General features: G+C 51.1%; 7 protein-coding genes across 7 annotated transcripts; 4 read left to right on the top strand and 3 right to left on the bottom strand.

The window, feature by feature from the left end:
- Positions 1-177: 177 nt before the first annotated feature.
- On the top strand, positions 178-1,437 carry P170DRAFT_421208 (alpha/beta hydrolase; the record flags this gene model as incomplete). The annotated part of the gene is made up of 4 exons (XM_024847344.1): positions 178-523; positions 570-680; positions 734-825; positions 883-1,437. The coding sequence occupies 4 exons, from the start codon at positions 178-180 to the stop codon at positions 1,435-1,437; spliced, it is 1,104 nt and encodes a 367-aa protein (XP_024709818.1).
- Positions 1,438-1,900: 463 nt separating this feature from the next.
- Positions 1,901-2,680, bottom strand: P170DRAFT_442609 (uncharacterized protein; the record flags this gene model as incomplete). Its single annotated transcript, XM_024850473.1, has 4 exons — positions 1,901-2,008; positions 2,060-2,473; positions 2,528-2,569; positions 2,624-2,680. 4 exons carry the CDS (start codon positions 2,678-2,680, stop codon positions 1,901-1,903), a joined length of 621 nt encoding a protein of 206 aa, XP_024709817.1.
- Positions 2,681-3,036: 356 nt separating this feature from the next.
- P170DRAFT_345360 (short chain dehydrogenase/reductase family protein) lies at positions 3,037-4,342 on the top strand (the record flags this gene model as incomplete). Its single annotated transcript, XM_024843510.1, has 5 exons — positions 3,037-3,424; positions 3,492-3,596; positions 3,647-3,885; positions 3,954-4,181; positions 4,232-4,342. 5 exons carry the CDS (start codon positions 3,037-3,039, stop codon positions 4,340-4,342), a joined length of 1,071 nt encoding a protein of 356 aa, XP_024709816.1.
- A 286-nt stretch (positions 4,343-4,628) lies between these two features.
- Positions 4,629-5,279, bottom strand: P170DRAFT_460633 (uncharacterized protein; the record flags this gene model as incomplete). Its single annotated transcript, XM_024851954.1, has 2 exons — positions 4,629-4,876; positions 4,939-5,279. 2 exons carry the CDS (start codon positions 5,277-5,279, stop codon positions 4,726-4,728), a joined length of 492 nt encoding a protein of 163 aa, XP_024709815.1. The 3' UTR covers positions 4,629-4,725.
- Positions 5,280-6,235: 956 nt separating this feature from the next.
- P170DRAFT_460632 (DNA-directed DNA polymerase delta subunit POL31) lies at positions 6,236-8,323 on the top strand. Its single transcript, XM_024851953.1, has 5 exons — positions 6,236-6,372; positions 6,475-6,658; positions 6,771-6,902; positions 6,960-7,914; positions 7,975-8,323. Exons 1-5 carry the CDS (start codon positions 6,329-6,331, stop codon positions 8,271-8,273), a joined length of 1,614 nt encoding a protein of 537 aa, XP_024709814.1. The 5' UTR covers positions 6,236-6,328; the 3' UTR covers positions 8,274-8,323.
- A 148-nt stretch (positions 8,324-8,471) lies between these two features.
- P170DRAFT_432160 (uncharacterized protein) lies at positions 8,472-9,571 on the top strand. Its single transcript, XM_024848200.1, has 3 exons — positions 8,472-8,501; positions 8,557-8,636; positions 8,766-9,571. Exons 1-3 carry the CDS (start codon positions 8,480-8,482, stop codon positions 9,411-9,413), a joined length of 750 nt encoding a protein of 249 aa, XP_024709813.1. The 5' UTR covers positions 8,472-8,479; the 3' UTR covers positions 9,414-9,571.
- A 99-nt stretch (positions 9,572-9,670) lies between these two features.
- Positions 9,671-10,628, bottom strand: P170DRAFT_460630 (lytic polysaccharide monooxygenase auxiliary activity family 9 protein). Its single transcript, XM_024851952.1, has 2 exons — positions 10,433-10,628; positions 9,671-10,362 (listed from the first exon to the last, which is right to left on the bottom strand). Exons 1-2 carry the CDS (start codon positions 10,531-10,533, stop codon positions 9,711-9,713), a joined length of 753 nt encoding a protein of 250 aa, XP_024709812.1. The 5' UTR covers positions 10,534-10,628; the 3' UTR covers positions 9,671-9,710.
- Between the last annotated feature and the right edge of the window lie 1,256 nt (positions 10,629-11,884).

Genomic DNA, 11,884 nt, shown 5'->3' with positions numbered 1-11,884 from the left:
GGGAAACCCCCTTCACCCTCTCCAACATAGGTAATGATTGGTATGTGAGACTTTGACAAAGCTGACAGTATGGCTGGATCGTCTCTACTACGAATAATACCCAGGATGGGCGCCATCCTCCACGGTAACTCTTGAACTTGACGTCCAACAAGCACGGTGGATGGAAACGCTGCAAAGATGAAGAGCAATGCATCAGTCTTCCTGAGACTGCAGTTCCTATTTACCTTCCTTTGCTGGGTTCTGCCGCATGCAGCACTCAGAATTCCAGCGGCCATTGTTCGTGCTCGGATAAGAGGACTACCTTTAGGGCCTTCCATTTGGAATGCGTTTGCGGGGGCCTTGATGGCCAACGCTCCCCCACACCAACTTCAGGCCATCATGCCTTCCACTATCGAGACCTATAATGCATGGATATCGTCCCATGGAACTAGACGCGCGGTAGATATTCTACCGGCTGACCGTTCAACTCGGCTCCTGTGGATGGGACCCAGGAAAGCGAACAAGGTGGTGCTTTTTTTCCACGGTAAGACTCACTGCTCTCCCCATGGGCCTTCACTAAACTGCTACAGGCGGCGGATATGTGATGCCGCTTTCTGAAGGGCACCTGGACTGGATGGCGCATATCAGGAAGGAGGCAGGCCACGCTGGCATTGAGCTCAGTGTCTGTATGCTTGAATACGGTTTGTGATATATTGCCGTGAAGTGGAAGGATGCTTTCTGACAAACTAACTAGACCTTGTTCCCGCAAACCCATATCCTAGGCAGATGATGCAGGGCATCTTCGCACTTAAGCATCTGTTTGCTTTGGGGTATAAGCCGTCGGATGTATATTTATTCATAAGACGGCATTCCTTACAAGGTCAAGGCTGACTGACTTACTAGGTTGTCTTCGGTGGCGACTCAGCAGGCGGCCACCTATCGCTATGTCTTCTATCCCATCTGCACCGTCACCGCTACTTTGAGGGGGAAGCAGATTATACAATCGACCTACAGGGCCCGGTAAAAGGGTGTTTCCTTGTATCACCACTATCATCATTCGACTTCAATACCCCTTCCTATCAGCGGTGGCTCAGCGCTGATGTCCTGAGTCGTAGGGTTGTGGATGAATGGGGAGTTTACCTTGTCAAGGACTCTCCCTGGCAGGAGGAGATTGCTGCTGGGAGTGGCTGGGGGATGGCACTCGATGTGCCGGAAGGCTGGTGGGAGAATCTCGAGGTCGTTGATCGTATCCTTGTGACCGGGGGCTACGAAGAGGTTTTTAGCGACCATATACAACGGCTTGGCGACTTACTGAAGAGAAAGATTAAAGGGACTGTGACTCTGTATATGGCCAATGAGGCCCATGACGGGCCATTGATGGATTTTGCGGCTGGGAGGACCCCCAGCAGAACTACAAAGGCGATTACCAACTTTGTTGTAGCTTGCTTCAAGGAGTGACATGCCTATCACACCTTGTTTGGATTCTTCATTCGTGGACGCGGTGCGCAAAGTCCGTGCACGCCGGTTCATGCTTCAGCTACTCGTTGGTCAGCTCTAGCTAGCATAGATAGTCCTTAAAATTTAATTTATCGATATCACCAGGGTGATACTTTCTTTTTCAGGTTCATCCTGTGATTGGCATTATAATAGAGCCGTCTATATCCGTTATGACCAAGACCCATAGCTATTAACGTGGTAGCCTTGATCAACTAAAAGGACAATTGGATTAGGATGCAAAACTGGCTATATACAATGTCCTACTCCTTGGTATAGCATCATGAAGGAGAAAAATGAGCATGAAATTGAACTAGTATATGAAGAGCAGTTTTGCTTATTTAAGGCAGCGATAGCTGTTCCTTATCAAAATATGAGTATCAATACGCCTCCACAGGAGAATACTCTGCACCCTAACTGATTGCTATCATTGACGCTTGTAAAAGACGTGAGCAGTCTCGGAAGAAGTGCCTTTTTGGACCACAACTCTGCGTGTCAAGAACTTTTCATCGCCAACCGTTTCCACTGCCCAGATCTAAGTCCCTAGTTAGTATCTGAGGTGCTGGACGCTCCTTGATATGCGTACCTGCTCCGCCGTCCATCCAGAGTTGACGCTGCGGACAAAGTCATGAATGAAAGCTTTTGCAACAGTTTCTCCTGAATACTCCACCCCTTGGTCTATGACAACAGCCTCGGTCAAGAAAGTCTCAACATTTGACCCGGCGTTTTTGGTCTGAAGCTCCACAAGCGGTCTGACTTGATGATCTGAGACCCTCGCTCCAGCAATGTAGTGTGTACGGATAATGACAAGGCCGAAAAGTGCGTCATTGTGCTTGAACTCGGCCCAGGTTAATGGACGTGTCTCCTGCCCTCCGTTCATAACGCCAGATAGGGAGGGTTCTATTATCATCCATTCGTCGCCGGCGTCTGCACCCTGGGTTATTTTCAGAAAGGCCGTCGCCGCAGAAACAGCCCTCCTTGTTATCCAGCCAACGCCTTGCTGATCACTCTGATCAGCTTCTTTCGGTAGTCGGCACTGCATCTGGCTGCTTACCAGTTTCAACACTCCATCGACGTTGAACGATCGGGTCTTGTCCTGTTCCCAGCGGCTTGGATCAGCGTCATATCATGACATTTCGTGAAAATTTACCATCACCCAGGTGCCGCTTAGATTGCGGATGCTAGCATCGCTCGCTACCGAAGTCATCTTCTGTCTTTTCCAATCTTGCTTTTCGCGGGATCAATAGGTGAAGAATAGTTGCAGAACGTAAAGCCCCATTCGACGAGACGAACTCCGGCAACTGCAAGGGCAAAGTGGACACAAGTTGTATCAGCGACTGTTTATCACCCCTTCGGATGCTTCCAGCTGCCAGTCCGGAGGCATTCCGGACCCTTGATGTTGAAGTCAACTGCAGCCGGCTCCGTTCCGAGCCAGAGGAGAGAAATGGCACGAGATCTGCCTTGAGCTCTGGTGAGGCCTGGTTAAAACACATGCCGAAGACAAGTGAAAGTCCTCGTCCATACATCCACCACAGTCCGAGTTTCACTTCCACCCCCAAAAACATGACGATCACGACAAAACGGCGCTTCCTCCCCCGCGAGGGCCTATACATTGATCCGATTATAGCAGGCCTCCGAAAAACACTTCTCCACCCGATTTTCACGTTGACAGCCCTACAGCTGGTATATAGCGGAAAACTCGGCGTCATCGCGCCGTACAAGAAGCTACTCCTGTTCACTGCAGCGCTCAGTCTCCTCTTATGGCTCAACGATTGGTTAAGTACTAAAAGCCGGAACAATTGGGTTATCGATGACACATGGGACTTGGAAACGGAGCTAGTGGTAGTGACTGGAGGCAGCGGCGGTATTGGTGCTGGGGTTGCTCAACGTCTGGCTGCTATGGGGGCACGCGTTGTTGTGTTAGATATCATCCCATTGACCTTTAAGCCCGGTATTACAAGTCATCCCTACTCTGGAAGACCTACAATGAACGAAGATCTACTAATGCTGCCACGAAGAAAACAAACGCACCGTGTACCACCGGTGCGACCTCAGCGACAAGACAGAAATCTCCGCGGTTTGTGAAAAGATCAGATCCGAAATTGGCCATCCAACGGTCCTAGGTCATTGAGTCGAACCGGTATTCCTGCTTCTCTAGCTAACACGATTCCAGTCAACAATGCCGGCCTATCGCGCGGCCGAACCGTAGTCGAAGGCACATACAGTGACAATAATCTAACCCTGAGTACCAACCTGCTGGCACCATTCCTGCTCTCCCGAGAGTTTCTTCCAGCCATGGTCCAGCTAAATCACGGACATATTTTCAACGTTGCCTCCATGAGTGCTTACATCCCGCCGCCGGGACTAGCTGATTACGCGGCGTCGAAAGCTGGATTGATTGCATTCCACGAGGTTTGTATTCAGTACCGTACATGTCTACTGTCTGAGCTTACAGCTAATCTTCTCATTCACCCGTGGAGTGTCTTGCTCAAGAGCTCCGAGACCAGAATGCGCCGAAAGTCCGCACCTCTCTGGCAGTGCTGAGCTTCACAAAAACACCACTGTTCAAAGGAGAGACGAACCAGTCTCGGTTCTTGATGCCTCTGTTGCATGTTGACACCGTTGTGGATGCGATTGTGGATACACTCAACAGTGGGCTGAGTCGGACTATCTTCCTACCCGGAATATTCGGTTACTTTGCAGGCTTGGTGAGTTTTCTTGCCTTCAGGTACAAGCCTATCGCTCACAGACTCGTCAGCGAGGTGCCCCGGATTGGTTTCAGGATTTGGTCCGAAAGGGCACCAAGTCGCTGAAGGTGGATTTCAAGGGCCGACAGCAGGTTGATCCAAAGACAGGAAGGCTTATTTAGTATGCGTCCTGTTTTGAGGGCTAGGATTATGTTTCAGGAGTATCAAGCGACTGAGCATAGCTTGAAATCTGCTGTCTGCTCTAGTGCTCAAATTCCTATACCGTAGCAGCCATCTACATCCATCAAACCCTTCCCTTAATCTCTCCCAACCTCGGGCGTCCGATTATATATTTAGGAATTTAGGAATACAAAGTTCAAAATCATCGTACGGAAAATTTCTGCTTTAGAACTATAATACAATGGACACAATCTCCCGGTCCTAGATGCAGCAATTCTATGTAATTTTCGCGCGCTTAAAATAATAACTTTTGTAGAGGGCCACAAGCACAGTTTTAAATAACTACCAGCAAATTCGCCCCATCGAAACCAATTTTTTTGTGCAGTCAAACCAGCACTGCTGCAAGGAAAACAGAAAACACCAAGCTAGTCGATGCTATGACCGCATCCCTGCGGGCCATTGCTGTCTGTGTCGCAGCCATGACCGCGCCAGGCCTTGTGACAGTTCCGGTTACGATAGCGACGTTCTTTCGTGGACTATGTATGCACGGGAATTGGTCAGCTATTTCAAGCATGAGGTCCGGTCGATCCAGACTTACACATTCACTGGCACGTCACCCGTTCGCACTGAGCCCTCAACCGCTCCTTGAGATGCTTTGCGGGTAGTAGTCGGCGTGGTCGCAGTCCCCATTGTAGCTGCGACGGGCCAGGTTGGCAACGGCAAATGGTTGTAATTGTAGGTGACAGGCCCTGGTGGAGGTTGATAGTAGCCCACTGCACCTTGAGGGGCTACCGCCAGAGCACCCGGAAGACTTCGCCTGAACAGTGTTTGAAAGTCTCGTGGAAATAAATCAAATCTAAAGGCCGTAGTGAATGTGCATATCAGGAGGATTGTGGCGGACCACCCCATCGGGCAGCTAAGTAGGCTTGAAGCTCTCATCTTCAAACCCGGTCAGAAGTTCAAGTGCGATTGCTGGTGTCGTTGAATGGTTTAGCTTGGGAAGAGTAAGTAGACATGGGACTAATAAAGAAATCAACTCCAAAGGGCGACAGGAGGCAAGAATGGTCCAATCTACCTAACAATGCTCTGACGAGAAACACCACTGACCGAATAGGAATGTAGCCTGGAAGTATTTTTCCATGGTATTCTACTTGGCCTATTCTGGTCATTACGACCTTAAAAGCGCCCTCCTTCATTGCAGGCCAGAATAATTTCGCGCTTGATCGAGAATGCGGCCAGTTCGAACGATGTCTTTCAGTGTTCAAGAGGGAAACATTCGGCATACCGAGTGATCCATTGGCATGTGGGGGTGAGGCAAGGACGGAATATGATGAAATTCCCGACACGCGATTGGGAGTTATTCATCTTTGCAAGCCGGTCTCCCTTGATTTCATCTTGGTAAGCCTCTGACGTACGCTTAGGGCCAACTCTGCTCTACTCTTTGCACTGGTATCATCTCAGAACGTTCGGAAGCTTGTGCTCCTTGGTTGATGAGCCACTATTTCTAGCACCATATGTATAGCGCTCAATTTTCAGGACTGGGATCCAATGATTTCCAGAGTATAGGACGTCATTAGACCTTTTGGGTAGGGTCTTTGTTATTGTCTCCGATAAATGTGTTCATGTCCTCGAGACGATGGAGTATGTAGAATTGTCTTCGGCAGTAGGTGCAACTCAAACAGTGATGGACTTTCGAGGTCTTTCATCTCAGTATCTGGTAATTGAGTTCTTTTGATAAATGAGCGCTCCATTGCTCTCGGTGATGCTAGACGACGATAGATGGAGAGATGGAAGCGTTGAGTGCGGGCGGAGAAGCCCAAAGCGGTACTGTAATTACGCAACGCCAAAAGACGCGTGATTCGCGTCCGCCGACAGAAGTTCTTCAACCACCGACCATCAATTAATCCTCCACCACGTCTTTCCCCGCCCTTCCTCCGTCGCAGTCACCATCTTCACTCGATTGAAGATCGGACGGAAAAATCGACAAAATGGCATCCGACGCGACGGATAATGAGTTTATGCGCCCTCCAAGGTTTGCTCACAAACCCCCCTCGCCGCGATCATTCAAGCCCTGAATGCTTCCTTCGGAGCTCTTAATAGAAGTACAATGGCTAACTTTGGCATTCAACTTCAGTGAGAAGGAACATACGCCGGTATACCGTGAAACCTCGCATTACAACCCTCTTCACACTTTTCAACTACCCCCCGGTCAAGAACGGCACTATCAACAACAATATGGCGACATGTATTTCCTACGGCTCGCGAAACTTAAACCGGCAGTGGAGGAGGTTGCGATCGAAGCATGGGAAGGATTCAGTGTAAGGCCAACACTCTGCAGTTACGACACTGTCAAACAGCTTAATCGTCGCCGTCCGGAAAAGACATACAGCTGTCTCCTGGCCAATTGCTGACGGATTCGGCTTGGGATAGATTGCAGGAGAACACGCGCGTCGGGTAGAAAGAGTGTTGGATGTGAGACAGGGAGAGCTTTGCTGGGTGGCCGGAACAATCTACATGGATATGCCCTTGAAACCCAATATTCTCGAAGACTTGACGAAACATGTAAAACTCGACTTCTTGACCCGTCAATGTTTCGACTCGCTGATTCTTAAGCGGTAGAACTATACATTGGCGCCTCCGCCCCGCCGCACATACCTCGATCCGTCGAGTCCCGAGTCGACTCAGATCATGCTCGAGGACGAATCAGGTCGTTTGCGATTGACAGGGAGTATGCTACGATCCACACAATTGGCAACGGGAGCCATAGTTGCTGTTCTGGGAACGGAAAATGCCAACGGAGATTTTGAGTCGATTGATATCAAGGTCCCCGATCTACCTCGCCAGCCCCGTCGATGGGAGAGAGACGAGTCTTTGGCGAAGGGTCCAACGAGCAAAGGCAAGATCGCTTTCGTAAGTGGTCTTGGAATAACGGGAACGTCGAGCGACACTATGACTTTGGAGCTTTTGACCGACTATCTTCTGGGTTACACCGGCGCTTCGTCGGAAAATAACGACGAAAGCACATTCAATGCGTCCGCGATCACAAGGCTGGTCATTGCGGGAAACTCGCTCGGGGCCAGTACGACCGTGGACCCCAATGAGAATGGGGCTGCGAAGAATAAGAGCGGTCCGAAGAAGTATGGATATGACGCCTCGGCGTACAATGCCTCACCCATCATCCAATTAGATACCTTCCTCGCGGAGATTCTGCCTAGTATACCGGTGACTCTCATGCCGGGAGCAAGCGATCCCGCCAATTTCGCATTGCCGCAACAAGGGATTCACCGGGCCATGTTCCCGCGGGCCAGAGCATACTGCGCTCCACCTCCCTCCGGCGAAGACACGCCCGAACCAGGTTGGTTCGACAGTGTCACGAACCCGTGGGAGGGCGACGTCGAGGGGTGGCGTTTGTGGGGCTCCAGTGGACAGAATGTAGACGACGTGCTTCGCTACCTTGACTTTGCCGATGAGGATGGAAACATCGACACCAATGGAGACGGGGAAGCCAGGATTCGAATCATGGAAGCTATCTTGCGCTGGAGATGCGGTGTCCCCACGGCACCTGATACTATCTGTAAGTCCACCGATCTCTTTCGATGCTTCAATCTCGCTCGATGCTAACCTCTTACAACAGGGTCTTATCCTTTCCAAACACATGATCCGTTTGTGATGCAATCTTGCCCCCATGTTTTCTTCGCCGGCAACCAACCCGGATTTAAAACCGCCGTCATTGAGAGTGATGCTCCATGGAGACTCAACGGAGCCGACACGGAAATGACTGATTCGAATGACAACACGCCGGCTCAGCGAGTTCGTCTTCTGTCGATTCCCAAGTTCCGCGAAACCGGGGAGCTTGTTCTAGTGGACACAGAGACCTTGGAGGCGGAGGTGATCAAATTCGGGACTTTTGCAGGGAAGGAAGAAAAGCAATGATTTCATTAATGGCTATATATTCCAATAAATGTAACTTGTACGAACTGAAGCGCATCGAATATAGCATAATATAACTCGAGGGTAGCTACCTATACACCTCAGGCCGCGTGCCAAGACCAGGCAGGAAATCGTCGTTTCCGCTTGTCTTTCTGCGTCTTCCATTCTCCCGATTTCCCTCTCTGCACAAAAACCTCAACATAGTCATCATGCTGCTCAATGCCAAGACTGGTGCGTACAATATCTCTCATGGAACAGGGAAATCGCTCACAGAACCCACTTCCAGCAATCTCCACCTCCAAGGTGCTTCTAGTCCCATACTCGAAATGGCATGTCCCGCGCTATCACGAGTGGATGAAAGACCCGGTATGAATTGTCTACTACCTACATCCTCTCCCCTACTCTACTTTTCTTAAAATATAGATTCTCCCACCACCCGTACACTAGCATAGGTAACACGCCCACAACCACCTAAAACACTAACCACCCCACCAGGAAATCCAAGAAGCCACCGCCTCGGAGCCCCTCACACTAGAGGAGGAATACACTATGCAACAAAGCTGGCGCCAGGACCCCGATAAACTGACCTTTATTGTGTGCCAGCCTGTGTCTGGGCCCCTCACCGACCAAGCCGACAGCCCCGCCAACATGATCGGAGACATCAATTTGTTTCTGCGCGTCGACGACGGCGAGGAAGGTGGCTCCGAGCCCCTGATCGTCGGCGAGATCGAGCTTATGATCGCCGAGAAGGGCAATCAGCGTCGCGGGTTCGGGAAGGCTGCGCTACTATCGTTTTTGCGGTATGTAGCGGACCGGGAGGGTGAGATTTTGGAGGAGTTTGTGCGAGGCGATGAGGTTGCGAAGGAGGCCATGGGGAAGAAGGTGGAAAGGGAATGGGAAGGGGGGTTGAAGTTTTCTTGTTTGAGTGTGAAGATCGGTCAGGGGAATGAGCGGAGTTTGGCACTGTTTGAGGGGGCATCGTTCAAGAGGGTCACGGAGGAGCCGAATTATTTTGGGGAGTTTGAGTTGAGGAGGACAGATTTGGGGAGGGAGAGTATGAATAGGGGGCTGGAGAGTGCCGGGGTTAATGGGTATGTTGAGATGGAGTATGGGAGGAGTGAGCAGGAGGTTGACCATTACTAGATATCCGCATGGCGATGAAAATAGAAGGACGAGATTAGAAGTCGTTTACAGAGTGGTCATGTTGCCGTTGGTCTCTGAAGAGTTCTGTGGATCATGGCTATGCGAGCTACGATGGGAATCGAACTCTAAGAATCTACAGGCACTACTACCGAATGCCCTTACAAGGAAACTAGTATGCTCAAAGAACTCAACCTCATTCCATTATCCGGTATTTAACAAGACTTTGTCAATCCATGGACAAAGGTCCAATCCACCTAGCGAGAAGATAAAACAGAAACCAGCCTGATAATCTTGTGTTTAAGCGTCGAACTTGGCAGGGCCGGGGATGGGGTATCCGTCGCTGAGGTCGGAGTAGATGTCGAACTTGATGCCATCGTCGTCGGCCTTGTACAGGGCCTCGCCCGCAGTGCCGTCAGGGCTGGCGCTGCCGCCGCCGGTGACCTTGATGTTGACACACTGGGGGTAGTTCTGGGCACCGTTCTCCTGACCGGCGGAGTGGAGACCGATGATCTCGTGGCGCAGGACGTAGTTGCCGTTGGCGATGGACGAGGGGATGGTGGTGGTCCACGAGTTGTTGTTGCTGATCAGGTCGTCGGTGGCCCACTGTCCGGGAGGGCTGCTGCCATCGATGAGGCCCTTGGCGTCGATCTTGAAGAACTTCAGAGAAGTCGGGTCGACGGACGAGCACTCGCCGTCGCACGCGGCAAGGTACGAGATGACGGGGCCGTGGTGGCTTTCGGGCCATTCAGTCCACTGGAATTCAACGTCCGAGCCAGCCTTGACGGAGGCAGTCAGGGCACCGGGCTTGCCGTCCTTGTGGCAGATGATGTCCTCCGACGAGTAGCCGGTGCCGTCGACGAAACCAAGGTCGCTGGCGCTGGTGGACCAGCCAACGGTGTCAGGGGGGTTGTCCGAGTAGGCGTACTTGTCAACAAGGTATCCGCCGTAGCTGTGCCATGGTTAGCATCTTTCCACTATATACATGGATAGAACGAAGGGCTGGGATTGATTGAACATACTAGGTGCCATCGGCGACGATGCCAGAGACGTAGCCGTGACCAGCGACGAGAGAAGCGGAGGCCAGAAGGCCGGTGAGGGAAGCAATCTTGGAGAGGGCCATTGTGTATGATTCAAAGAGAGAAAAGGATGTCAAATCCGGTGCCGATGATTAAGAGTCCTGCTTGACCAAAGGCGAAGAGAAGGAATGAGGATAGAGTTCAATGAGTTTGGGGATGAAGAAGAAAAGAGACATGACAGATGGGTATTCGAGGGCCCTTTTATATCTCATCTGATGGAGGTCTTGTTATAATTAGCATTGAGAGAGAGGAGGACGCTCCACTCTTGGCCTGTCTGGTCCGTAACGCCAGAATAGGTGGTGAAATTATCCGGGAACCCAACGGTGCAGGGTCCGTTCGACATAATGGGGCCTCAGAGGCCAATAGGGCCTTCTCGGATGGACGATGGATCAAGGCCAGCGCTTGCGAGGTTACAACCTGCTTTCACGAGTTGCATTTAACCCTCGGACTTGTTCTCCTTGTCCTGCTGGGTAACCCATGATGGCATGCCATTGCTGTTCTCGGCACTTGCACTTGAGCATGGAAATTAGTTGCCAAAACTCATCACCTCATAGATGTCCTAGACTCCCAATACTCCAAGGGTTTGGAGTTGGCACATAAAAAAAAAAAAAGTCGAGCCAAGAAGTATCACATTCGACCGTTGTGTGGAAACATTGGGAACTGGGAAGTACCCGCCAGACAATGGGACCCATAGTGGACTGATGTTGTTTCTCCTTAATGAGGGAGGTAGAAACAAAGCGTGTGGCATTCTGCATGGCTGAGTTATTCCTGGACAAAGCCATGCCGATCCCCCAGGGCAGGCCGGGATGACGGACCGACGGCAATTCTCGAGTCTGAACTAGAAGAATGGTGAAGCCCCTAGACCACCTCGTCCTGCATCCGTTCCTGAAAAGGAATCGCACCGGTCGTCTTGGGTCTTCAACGATGGGGGGGAAAAGTGGGAGCCCTATATGACCGAGATCTATCCGTCATCCCCCGGGACCTTGCCGTGACCTGAATAGAAATGATTAGCGCTTAAGCGCCCCCAGCTGCAGCGATGATTCGACGGGGCTTACTCCGTGCCACGGATGAGGCGATGGGATGTATAAAACTCCGCCATGGCAGGTGGTCATCAGGGCATTGCCAGCGCAAAATCCGGCAGCCCACGGTCTCATAGTAGTACTCTGCCTGGAGTGTGTACTCTGTCGACCAACAATGCATTCTTTTCCCCTCCTTCGCAAAGACTCGAGTCAGTAGGGTCAGGAAGGGGAGGGGTTAACCTGATTCCCTGAGTGTTGGAGAATGAGCCATGACCGACGATCATCCAGCCTGTGACAGGGAGAAATTGAAGGGAAGTTGGCAGGCGTTTCAGCGCCAGCCTGCCAAGACCCAAATAGGCTGTTCTGTTGATGGAGT

Source organism: Aspergillus steynii, assembly GCF_002849105.1.
Source record: "Aspergillus steynii IBT 23096 chromosome Unknown P170scaffold_1, whole genome shotgun sequence".
NCBI classification, from domain to species: Eukaryota; Fungi; Ascomycota; class Eurotiomycetes; order Eurotiales; family Aspergillaceae; genus Aspergillus; species Aspergillus steynii.
Note: the sequence above shows the minus strand (reverse complement) of the source record. Positions and strands in the feature narration are given on the sequence as shown.